Genomic DNA, 12,573 nt, shown 5'->3' on the forward strand with positions numbered 1-12,573 from the left:
CAGCAAGGGAAATGTACATAAAGTGTTGTCCCAATTGAAGATCATTTTCATAGATTTATTTAAAAAAACAGCAACAAAATAGAATAAAACTTTATGGTCAATGCTATACAAGCCTCATATCCTTCTAGCACAATGTTGAAGTATCTCCATAATTACTTATATGCTAGGTATAAAACTTTTTGACACATTATTTGCCAATATTATCACTCTAGATTTACCAGTGAAGGACTTGATGCTCAGAAATAATACACACTATCCAGTATATCCACAATTGTATTAGGTTCTGACAGAGGCAGGAATGCAAGCCAGGTAGTTTTGTTTCTGTCCCTTATCCTGTCTGATTAGACTTCATCTTCTGTTTCCTGAGGCTGGAGTAAAGTCTTTAATATCGTGTGAAAAAGGGATTTTGGTGCTATATGTTCCCAAAGAGCAGGAGTCTTTTGACTGGTAGCCTGATGTCAGTGCTGAGTGATACAAAGGGTTGTCAAGCCTACAAACCCAACCAGATTTGGGGTTTCTTAAATAAAGAATAGCGAAGATTGTCTGTAATGGGCTTGTTGATCTTAGTAATTCTGGAAGATAACTGGTTCATAGAAGTACATACTTCCAGTTAGCAACTTGCCTTTACTGTAAAGAAAATGTAAAGGCTGTGTTGTCACAGTAAGTATTAAGATGAAAGCATCCAGGATATCAAATCCCTGCCTAGGGAGGCTATGGAGTCTCCTTCCCTGGACATGTTCCATCAGAACCCACCTGGACATGTTCCCGTGTGACCTACTCTAAGTGGCCCTTTTCTGTAAGGGGGGTTGGACTTGGTGATCTTTTGAGGTCCCTTCCCACCCCTAACATTCTGTGATTCTGTGATATGGAAAAAAAGAAACTAGACCCCATCTGCTAGTGTACAGAGTGAGCTTTCCAGGTAAGTGTTTAAAAGTTTCTCTGAATTCACAGCATACCATGCCAGTGGCAAAAAATTTAGCTTGGTACATTCAGAGGTTGGTCTCTTGCCCAGCAGCACAAACAGCATTTTTCTTTATAACATCTTTCAGAAAGGATATGGCAGCTTCAGGAGGATAAATTATGTATCAGTAGCATACAAAGGAAGGGAGGGTTTACAGAATAGGAGAGGGAGAAGGAAAACAAAACAGAAAGTGAATAAAGGTCATGGATATTCTTTGTTTTTCAGAACGAAAGAGTGAACACAGAATTGATTATTTTGTGTCTGATCTAGTTTTGCAGTGAGTTTTTAGAGAAAAATGTTATCTGGTCTGCTGCTGATTAATGGCTCAACCATGTGAAGACCTGAGTTGTTTCTGCCTTACCTCTGTGACTGTTATAGTATCACCTTTCTTATAGCTTCATACAGAAGAATATTTAGGTATCTGTATTATTCTAATACTCTTTTTTTCTTCTATGCAGTCTTTAAGAATCTTGTCATTCTCTGTGGTCCAATCTCCACCTTGTCCAGCACATTAACTGAAAATTGTCAGCAGTGTGGGGGCTACAAACCTTGTGCTGGGCACTTGGTGTCTTTATAAGTCTCCTCCTCCTCCCAGGTAGTTTTAAGATTGATTTAAGTGTTGAAAGAAATACAGTGAGAGCTTTTCAATCATTTCCCATTTCCTTTTCATCCATGTGGATGACGGTATAAATAATGGAATAGATGGAATAGCTCATGCAGAGCTAAGGACCAATCCAGTCCCATTGGTACTGTATCTAAAAGGATTAGGGGCCCACAAGCTTTTTAACAAAAAAGCTGTTATTTAGGAGGAATTTTGTGTTCCTGATCTACACAAGGGCATATTGTAGATGCTTTTCTGAGGAGCTTGTCCTGGGGATTTCTCAAAATCTGTGGCATGGGCAGCTGTCCACTACCTTGTCAAATACAGTTTGAGAGGAATGGGAGATAATTTCATAAAAGATGGTGTCTGCTTCCTTGGGCAGAGCTGTATGAGTAATCCAGAATATGCTGAGGAGAGAAGAGAGACTCTAACAATAAATTTAGATCCAGGCTTGACCTGCCAGAATCCCAGGACTGCTCAGAGTCAAACTATTGATCTAGTCCCATGTTCAATAGGACTGCTGGTTCTTTCTTAGTGTGAAAAGCAGTTTTGCCCAAGCATCAATAAATCCAGCTGTTAGTGAGCCAGTATTTCCAAAGTTCAGTTGACCAGTTTGTTTACTGAACTAACCTAAATGTTGTATTAATTTAAAATACTTTTTATGTAACTGTTAAAAAAAAAGTCTCTAAAGAATATTCCCCTGCTTTTTCCTCAGTTTCTGTTTCTCTGTTAATTAGTACTCTTTGAGCACTATAGGCTCTCAGCTGAATATAAGCTGATGATGACTAAATCTATTTTTAGGAAAGAGCTGAACTACAAGGTATATGTTACAAAAATCCTACAGAAGAATTGAGCATAAGCCAAACATCTTTTAGTCAGTATCTTTAAAAGGAATAGCTATCATTTTTTTTTCCCCCCAACTGGTAGGGAACCTGAGATTTTCTTGGACTGTGCATTGCATTTGGAGGGTTATAATGCATATAGAAAGTGATGAGAATGGTTGATGCTGTCTGTTGGCACAATGTGATGTTAGGTTTCACTGAAAGCATGAATTTGGAAGGTCTCATTAATAACAAGGGGCTATTTGTGAGTGTGTTTTAGAGAATTTAAAATTGAAATTCACATTCCTTTAAGGAACAAAATAAGTAATATGCAAAAAATCTGTTCCTTCAGTGAAATGCTTATTGTACTGAAACAGTGTCCTAGTGCCTGGTAATGTGCAAGTCAGTATTGAAATTCATAACTTTTCAGTATTAAGAGACATGGATTTATTGAGGATATCTTCAGCACCTGGAAATCATACATCTCTGGCTAAATGCAAGTGATGAAAACATGCAGCAGCCTTGGAATTTCTACTTTCCCTACAACATGTGCAAAAATGTCAGTATGTAATCCTGAAGGATCATGACACACCAGATTTCCATGGCATGCACATTTTAGATGTTAAAAGTCAATTTTGACATTTTTTTTTCTTCCTTAATTGCCTTGGTACTCTGGATTCTGGTTATTTTTAGGTAGTGAAGAGATGAAGCATGAATAGGACAAACTGATGCAAAATCAGCTGTTTCAGCCTCCCCAGAGATGTTGTCCTTTTAAGTGGGTCCAGTCAGGTGAACTACTGAGTCTCCAGCACATACAAACCACTCTCTTTAATTTGTAAATATATGTGATGAAACTAAATGTGAAGGAGTTTAAGATGAGAGATAAGCTTTTGGAAGTTAAATACAATATGAAAAATGCCTGCTCAAATGCAGAATGTTTTTTTTTTTTTCATCACTCATAGTTCTCTGGTTTTAGCTATCCTTTTCCAAGGTTCTCTGTCTTGTGTACAGAAGGAACAGTAGTTATCTAATGAACAGGGGCTTGTTAGGTTTTATTTTTTATTTCCACCTTATTGTTTTTCATTGTGTAACCCTGCACCTTACTCTATACCGTTGAGATTTGAGGGTTTGAGGATGAAGTTATTATTTGCCTCTTTGGCATTTCTCTAAGTATCATCACTACAGGAATTCAGTACTTCAGATGTTAATTGATTTTCATAACACCCAACTGAGAGGGGGTATTAATATTAACGAGGGAAATGGAGCACAAGGAGATTGCGGTCACTGAACTGCTCAGTGTGAATGAAAGCTCTGAGATGTCCCTGACCCTTTTTGGGGGTTTGGGCTTGTTTTTTTTTAAGTGTTCACATAAAACTCTTGAATTTCTTTAATGACAACTGTCTGTAATTCTGCATTTCTCCATATTGAGTTTTTTTTTAATAGAGGCAGCTATCAAGTAAGGAAAACTCAGGTGACTGCTCATGGAATTTTTTGTGTAAGTTTCATGTAAGAATCTGAGTCCTGACACAGCACTGAGATATATGACCCAAGAGATTTTTCTTGATTATATTCTTCTGGCTCATACTATATTTACCCTTCAGTTCCTGTGGCAAAGGACACAAGGTTTCACCTACAGGAGTACCTTCAGTTGTAATTCATCACCAGAATGGGTGCACTTAGGACCGTAAATGAGCAGAGGGTCTTTTTGGAGTGTCTGTGAAATGTTCTTAATTAAAAAAATAATTACTGGTCCGTGCATAGATTGCCCTCTATTTCTTAATTTGGAGTTCCTGTGAACCCTTAACATTCTTTTAACTGTTATTTATTATAAACATTTTTCTGTTCTCTTAGTTACCTCTGTCTCAGTGTGTCTTCTGGCATCAGAAGCCACGTTCAGCAGCATCTGAGTAGCATGAAGTGGCAGCAGTGCCAAGGGAATCAGTATCCCAGTTCAGTTGTTTCACAGTTGCAGAAGTTCAGCTGTTTTAACAGTGAGACAACTCCAAGTAAAAGAGCTTGTTCAGTAGGATGGCAGCTGTCATAGAGTTGACATATGAAGATAATTCTTATCCTCAGTAGAATATTGTTTCTCTGAGTTGGCAGCACAGAAATCATTATCAGAAGTGAGAAAGATCATTAAAACTGAGTGCTTTGATAGCCATGTCACTTTTTTTCACAAGAACTTAACTAATCATGACTTTCAGAAGAATAAAAGTCCTCTAAAAAGCTGAATTAAGGTAATAGTAAATTCATCTGCTGTGGTATTCCTGACAACAGCGCTCTCAACAAATTTTACCTGGAAAAGCATGGGAACTTAATAAAACTATTTTAATTAACTTTAAGAATTAATTCTACATTGATCTTCATTCAAGACTAATTTCTTATTTCTCTTAGGTTATGGGGTTATCATATTTCAGATGGATGTTTTTTAGAAGGAATTAATTCTCCTGTCTTTCAGCTTAAATTTTATTTTTGGTCCATTTAGTTTTCAGCTAGTTTGTTAGAACTCTCTGCTTTTAATACTGCTGGATGAAGACTCTGCTCCAGGCTCCTTTCAAGGCAGTAAAATTGTCATTTGGGCCTTTACACCAATGCTTTTTGTCCTGCCTTGGACATCAACCCTGTCAACTTCTATGTGTTCAATTTTATGTTGGAATCTCAGTTCAGGAAACAACAGAAGTAGAGGGAAGTCAAATTTAATCTCCCTGCTTGACAGGAAAGCCATGGATGTGCTGGGTTTGGTGGCCTTCCCATAACTTTGTCTCAAATGCCTGAGTCTTTTCAGATTTGTGCCAAGGAGCTAAAATAACAAGGGTTTATGATGAACTTGGTAACTACACTGTACTGGGAGATCTTTAATGATGTTTAAGGCTTTTCCTCACAATATGACTGAATTGTCAGGTCAGTCTGGGAGGAATTATGCAATTATGGTCCCTCTCTAGCATTTGAAAGCCGTGTAAATTAAAATACTCATTAAGTATGATTAGACAACTGTTTATTATTGAATTATTATTATTGTTATTATTATTATTGTTATTGTTATTTGTTTTGTTGTATGCAATTTAGACTATGGGGGTAATTTTTGGTTGCTAATAGTTGCCTAATGCTTTCATATCCTACAAAACATGATGGTAAACTGGGAAAAGCACAGAAGTGTGTTTATTTTCTCCAGGAGTACTGGTTAGCATAATAAAAACATCATCTCTTTTTGCAAGCTTTCCTTTTCTTAGCACACAACAGTATGCCTGGAATGTTACAAGATTGTGTTATTGTGTTGTACTAAAGATGTTATTGTCAAAGCAAACAGCAACAGTTGAGATAATGGAAAATTAGGACATTGTGAAAGATTCAGAGAAGCTGTATACTTCAGGGAGAGGTTTGGGAGAGAAGCAAGAGGAAGACTTTGTTTCCAAGAACTGGAAGACTATTCTAAATGCTCAGAGAGATGCAGAGAAAAGATGAAGACAATTTAATGTGGTTGAGAGCATCAAAAGAAATGAGAAGGCAGGTGACAACAGAGGAAATTAAAATTTTAAAAAAACAACCCACAATATTTTTTTTTAACCTATCTCTGATACTCAAGTTCTGTTAGAAAATATTTAAAGTGGTGTTCTCACTTGTGACAAATGCTATATTCTTAGCTGCTGCCACTGAAGTGAAGGGAGAAATACTGGTGTGGATTTCCATCTTAGAGGTAATGCAAAATATCCCAGGGTGATGTCTTTGTATAAATTGGTTATGGAGGAGCCAAGAGGAAACTGTGCTTGGGAACTGCTGTGGACTTCTGGCTAAGTCTCCCCAGGCAGCTGCACTATCACACAGCTTCAGTATAGAGGCTTAATGGAATTAAGGAACCACCTACATTGCTGGTTGATGACTAAAGCAGGTGTAAAGAAGCTTTTTTATGCAAGGTCCTGGATTATGAACTGCAATCTAAGGGTTTAGAAGCTGCTCTATAAGAGACAGATTTTGTTGTCAAGGTAGAAGTATTGATAAACAATTTCTTTTCCAAGATGCACATGCGAATTCTGTTGGTTTCACCTTTAGGTTACACAGGTAACAGGGAAAATCTCTGTTTGATATTTATCAGCCTAGAGGTACCATCTCACACTGAGGGTAGCTGGAATGTGAAGGTAATTGATTAACAACAATTAACTGTTGTAGTTCCAACTTTAGCGTTTTGAGGCCACTTTCTGATACACACACTGGTATTTCTTAGGTCTGACAGCAACGATTTCCATCTTTTTATGTAAATGCAATATTGTAAGCAATTGCTAGGTATGTCTAGGGAACAACTCAGTATGTGGGCACTGGGTGTAATTTTAGCTCTCTTTAGATATGCAGATCCTCAACATGGAGCCTGCAGAGATTATGCAGCACATACAGCAGACTTGTAGCCTTCTGCAGTGCTGCTGCTTGCCAGGCAAGATGATCTTTGGGTTTCTAAAATGGCATCTGAGCCCAGTACCTGGGCACCTAGATTCATCCCTAGTTGGTAGTCAATGTAAAATGGAATTGAATTGGAAAAGTGTGGGATTGATCTGACCTTTTAAAGACCAGATAATGGTAAACTTTACACATTCCTAAGTGATGCTTAGAAATAAATAAATACAAATCATATGATTTGTTTTTATGGTGGAATGATACAAATTTATAACAATAACTCTGAACTTGCAAGAGAAACGCAGTCTAAATTTCTTTTACTTTTTTCACTTCCAGAGGAATAGAGAAAGCATAGGCTTTGTGGTAAAATGCACCTGTGATTAAATAACTAGTAATTTCCTGTGAGTTTTAAAGTTGAACTGTATGCCTGAAGGACAGAAAACATGCCACATTGTTCCTGTGAAACTGTCAAATTATTAATGCATTATTACTAGAGAATTTTCAGTTTCTTCTCAAAGCATTTTTGGAACATGAGTCAGTAAAGCAGTTATCTAATGTATCCATGTTGACTGCACCTAGACTATTATATTCTGTTACGTTTAATTTCACTGGTACCAGGCTAATATTTTGGGATTTTTCTCTCTTTTTTACAGGATTCTGCTCAAGAGAGTGTCATTACACGAGATATTCACCGTACATTTCCAGCACATGAGTATTTCAAAGATACAGAAGGAGATGGTCAGGAATCTCTATACAAAATCTGTAAGGTATGGTCAGCACTCTGCATTTTAAAATGTATTCGATATTTTATTAGGACTGTATTTTGCCCTGTTCTAACCCAAGTTACTAATTAATTAGATTTTAAAGCTTTATTTAGATTATGTATGGAGAGCGTAGTGCACTGCAGTGCTGGATATCCTGAAGTACTTTTTACAGGCTTCATTTTGTATGTTTTAAGATGTGTATGAGAAGAGCAAGGCTGAAGCTAGCTTTACAAATGGGCACTTGGATATCATAGATCCAGTTCAGTAAAATTGGTGTGGTAGAACTTCTTTTGCTTGGCTGGGACAGAGGTTTGCAGAGCAAAACAAGCTCTTCAGCAAGGTTAAGGAAAAATATCTCTGGATAATTACGTAGTGAACGAGGTAGCTGAGCTTTCCACAAGCAATGTTTGTGTAGAGTTTTCACTCATAGCTCTCAGACTGATCAAGAATAATCTAATTTTTTCCAGTTTTCACATGACAAATTGAGGTACTAAGTGAACTGATTTGTCCAGCTTGTACAGGCTTCTGTTGCTCCAGTGGTATCCAGAAGGTACAATATTTTGTGTAGCTAGGGAGTTCTTCTGGCTCTCAGTTGTACATTTTACATAAGGCAATTTATGAGGATTACAAAGATACACTGAAGATGTGTAGAGAGAAAATTAGGCCCAACTGGAACTAAATTTGGCCACTGTGGTGAAAAATAACAATAAATGTTTCTATAAATATATCAACAACAAGAGGAGAACTAGGAAGAAACCTTATCACTCTTTACAAATACCTGAAAGGAATTTGTAGTCAGGGTGGAGTTGGTTTCTTCTGCCTGGTGACAGATGAGAGGACAAGGGGAAATGGCTTCAAGTTGCATCAGGGGAGATTTAGGTTGGATATCAGGAGAAACTTCTTTACAGAAAGGGTTGTTAAGCACTGGAACAGGGTCCCCAGGGAGGTGATTGAGTCTCCATCCCTGAATCTGTTTAAAAATCACATGGATGTCATGTGTTGGGGACATGGTTTACTGGTAGGTCATTGGGAAGAGGGTAATAGGGTTAGGACAAGGCTGGACTTTATCTTGAAGGTCTTTTCCAGCCTGAACAATTCTATGATTTTGTTGTGTTCTGGTAGGCAGGTGTTTTTTTTTTAACATGTAGAATAAATTATTACCATTTTCACTTCCTTTCCATTTTCTTGTTGCTCTGTTTCCACCTTCGGTTGATGAATAGACAAATGATGGAGCCATAACAAGCAGAAGACAGTGTGATGTGTTGGGGGTGTAAGGATATATATTCCTGTTCTCCAGATAAATTTTGTGGCTGTACAGTAATTTGGATGACTGTTAAATATAGCTGTTTAGGTTGTGTGTGTTGAAGCTAACTGCAATGAGTAATTCTCATGAAAAAAAGAAAAAAAAAAAGTAAAAAATAAAGGAGCAGGGAGAATATGAACCAATTATATTGATTACTCACTAATCTTGGAAGGCTCCAGAGGGCTCCAAGAAAACTATTCCTGTGCCAGTCTTTGAACAGAACAAGTAGGACAATGCAAATAATTGAGGACCTGTCAGTTTGATATCAGTTAAGTGAAAAATTATGGAATAGCATTCAGATTATCAAGAACTAAATGTGAGAAGTATATGATAATGAATGCGTATGAGTTTACTGAAAATAGATCCTGACAAGCTAATAAAAAAAAAAAAATACAGGTTTCATTGGTGACTTTAATTTTCTCAAAATTCTGTAGATCATGTAGTTGCTGCTTTATATTACCAGAATAACTTTTAACAGAGGTGCTGTGCACTTATGCCCTGCTTCTAATATGAAAGGAAGATATTTGAAGAATGGGTTTACAGAATAAGGGTAGAAAAGGTCTGTCTTCAAGTGGGAGTGTAAAAAGCTGAAGAGCATTTTCTTCATTCCCCACTGAAACGGGAGATGATCTGAGCTATCAGATAAAAAGGAAAACCATTAAAAGCTCACTGCCTCATTTTAACAGGTCTGTCAGTTTTAGTTCCATTTCTTAATCTCTCCTTCAGAACAGCAGGAAATCAGGAAAGATGGAAACTTTTTCAGTTGCAGAACTGTGACAAAATATCTAAAAATAAACTTTTAAGGCTGACAGTGGTGATAAGGAACGGAGAGAGTTCCAGTTTCTAGACTGGAGATTCCATTTGAGGATATCACATGTGTGAAATTTGCACAGAGCAAACATCTTTGGGAAAATAGTTCTGTTTCTTGCTCACTTTCTGATTAAATACTATGGGAATTCTAGATCTATTTGGAAAGCTCTCTCTATACATATTCTGCATAACAAAATAGTACTTTCGACCTACTTCCATATGTGCATATGTAGCTCACAGCTCGATGCTCCAGGGATTCAGAGCACTTGGCAGAAATAGTTCTCTCAACTGTTTGGAGCTTAGGCAGTGCAAAATTTAACGTGAGATGTGTTTTCTCTGATTTTCTGGTGAAATTAACTCTTATTTGAAAAACAACCACTGTGACTTTAGTGGGAGAAAGGGAGTATGTTGTAGGGATATCAATCAGTTTAGCTGATTGGACAAACTGGAAAAATAGGCGTAACACTTTCCTGTTTTTTTGACAGTGGTTGAGTTACTTCTCAAAGATTCAAAGTTGGGGTTAATTTTTCAGAAAACTAAGGCACTAGGGCAGGATAATTTGTATCATGATATGTTTTGTTATGAAATATCTCCTTTCTTCATGAAATGTAACGAATGATAACTGGTTTACTGTGAAGGGTGACACTTCATTTCAGTTGTCATTCCAATGTCTGCCTGTGTATTGGTACGCACATGAACAGAGGAAATAATGAACTGGTTTTCTGGCAAAGCTTGCAGTGAATAGGATCCAGAACGGTTTGTTGTTGGTTTTTTGGTGTTTTTTTTCTTTTTTCTTTTTTTTTGCTTACTTTGCTGTATAATTGAAATGTGAAAATGTCTTTGAGTTACTCTTCTGTGACCAGTTTCTTCTATACCTTGGTAAGCTGCAAATGATGGATTACTCTTGGGCTGGATTGCTCTTGGAGCAGCTTTTCAGCATGGCTGCTTAGTGCTGATTGTCTTTCAGCTGATTGTCTTTCATCCTTTTTTTACATTTTCATTTCCATTTAATTGCAACATTATTTTTTTTTTCAGATGATCACCTCTTCTAAGCATACCTGTATTTTTTCACATTTTTCAATCTTCACTATCTCCTCAGATTTACAAATGCATAATTTCAACATTAGTGCCCTTTGGCTTAATTATTAGCCAGAGGGTGAGTCTCCTTCCAGTAGGACTCTATTTGCCAATTTTAGAATAAACACAGGAGTAGAAAGAGAATAAGTTAAGAATTCTTTTTCATCTATTTTTAGTTGTTTGTTTTCTTTGCTTCTGGGCTGAAGAGCAATTTTAGTAAATATTGTTGTCTTATTTCAGGCAAAGGTTTTGTAACGTTAACTTTGTCTTTATATATTAATAAGATTCCTTCCCCGTGCTCAGCAAGGCAGCAGTAGCACTGTTTCTGCATATGGGGTTTCTGCTGAGACTGTACTAGTGAAAAGGTCAGGGTTGTGAATCTTGAACACTGGAAAGAGAATAAAGGCTTTAATATGTTTGGAAGCCTGCCTGAATAAATGTGAAGACTTCTTCATTCTCTCAGCCGTTATAGCTCTGGAGAGGAGGTATACTGAGTAACATACACGTGCCTCTCCCCAGTGCTCAGTAACTCATTGCTAAAAATACAGTTTTCATTTCACGCAGAAATTCCTTGTATAATGTGACACATCCTAAAAGCTTCAGTCATAGAAATACTTTCACACTGTTAGCCTTTATAATAAATTCAGGTATGGAGTTTTAAATCATGCTATAGCTAAAATTATTCTGCTGCCAATTATGTCATAAAATACCTTGTTGCTTGAGAAATCGCCGCCGAAGTAGGGATGTTTCCTTGAGTCAGTCTAGTTTTCAGATACCATGTAAGTCTTTTAACTCTACTAAAAAAGACTTCAGTACAGAGCTATGTCAGTATCAAACACTGAGTAGATTCCCTAGATAATTTCTGTCATTCTGGTAGTGACACAGAGGTAAGTATATGACAGCAAATGAGGCTTGCAAATCAGGCTTTAAATTCTGCCCCCAGAAAACTTGCATTCAATTCCTGTTAGGTTTTCCTGGGACACAGGTGCTGGATATCTTGTGTGGCTGTTAACAAGTGTTGTGCCAGTGTGCCTGTCACTTTTTCAGAGTGAATGTTTCCTGTGTCAGGAAAACTGCTCACTGACAAGGCAGATACGAGTATTGCAGCTGAGGGATTGACACCTGTAAACCCTCTGCTTGTGCCTTCCCCTGTGCAGTACCCTGAACTGTGTGTGAGGGAATGAAAGCTCTGGAAATTAAGATTTTTTTATGATGCAGACACTAGAGAAGTATTTTTCATGAGCTGTCTGATTTCTAATGTAATTGAATCGTTTAGTCTCTGCTGCCATTGAATTAATATGGTAAAGGCAAACTGGCAATGTGATTATAAGCTGATATTTGCTAGTTAGTTTCTTGCATCTTGTTTTAATTACATTTGAACCATCAGTAAATGTAAACACTCATTTTCATGCTGAGGAGGATACAAATGCTAAAAAACATTTAATTCTGAAAGTTGAGGCATACTTTCAACTCTTTCTTTATTAAAGCTGCTGGGACTTATCTACAGTACTTGAAGTAATCCCAGATCTAAGGTTTTAAATTCAAATCAGCAACCTTTCTGTTCATCTTTCAAATTCTCCTTGCTTGTAATTTTTCTGCTTACAGAAGATTCAGAGCTTGGGAGATTTTGCTCCATTCATTATTTTAGTGGAGAATTTCTGTCCATCTCTGGATTCTCTGTTCCCCTTCACAACTTTCAGTGAGTTCTCAGTTGACTTTATTTAAGAAGACTTTGTTGCTTACAAAGTATTCACTTTCTGATGATTTTGGACCAATAACTTCAGAGTAGTTATTTTCAGAAGACAGATAACTATGAAAAATGAATGAAAGTAGGCTTCAAGTCAGAATCTTCA

General features: G+C 37.1%; 1 protein-coding gene across 3 annotated transcripts in view; it reads left to right on the top strand.

The window, feature by feature from the left end:
• Positions 1–12,573, top strand: part of RABGAP1L (RAB GTPase activating protein 1 like) — a 232,724-nt gene that overhangs the window by 119,086 nt on the left and 101,065 nt on the right. For all 3 annotated transcript variants that reach the window (XM_071751126.1, XM_071751128.1, XM_071751127.1), the window contains exon 14: positions 7,420–7,533. In XM_071751126.1, coding sequence (XP_071607227.1) covers positions 7,420–7,533 — 114 coding nt within the window. The remainder of the gene's footprint in view (positions 1–7,419; positions 7,534–12,573) is intronic.

Source organism: Heliangelus exortis, chromosome 8 (assembly GCF_036169615.1).
Source record: "Heliangelus exortis chromosome 8, bHelExo1.hap1, whole genome shotgun sequence".
Classification (NCBI taxonomy): domain Eukaryota; kingdom Metazoa; phylum Chordata; class Aves; order Apodiformes; family Trochilidae; genus Heliangelus; species Heliangelus exortis.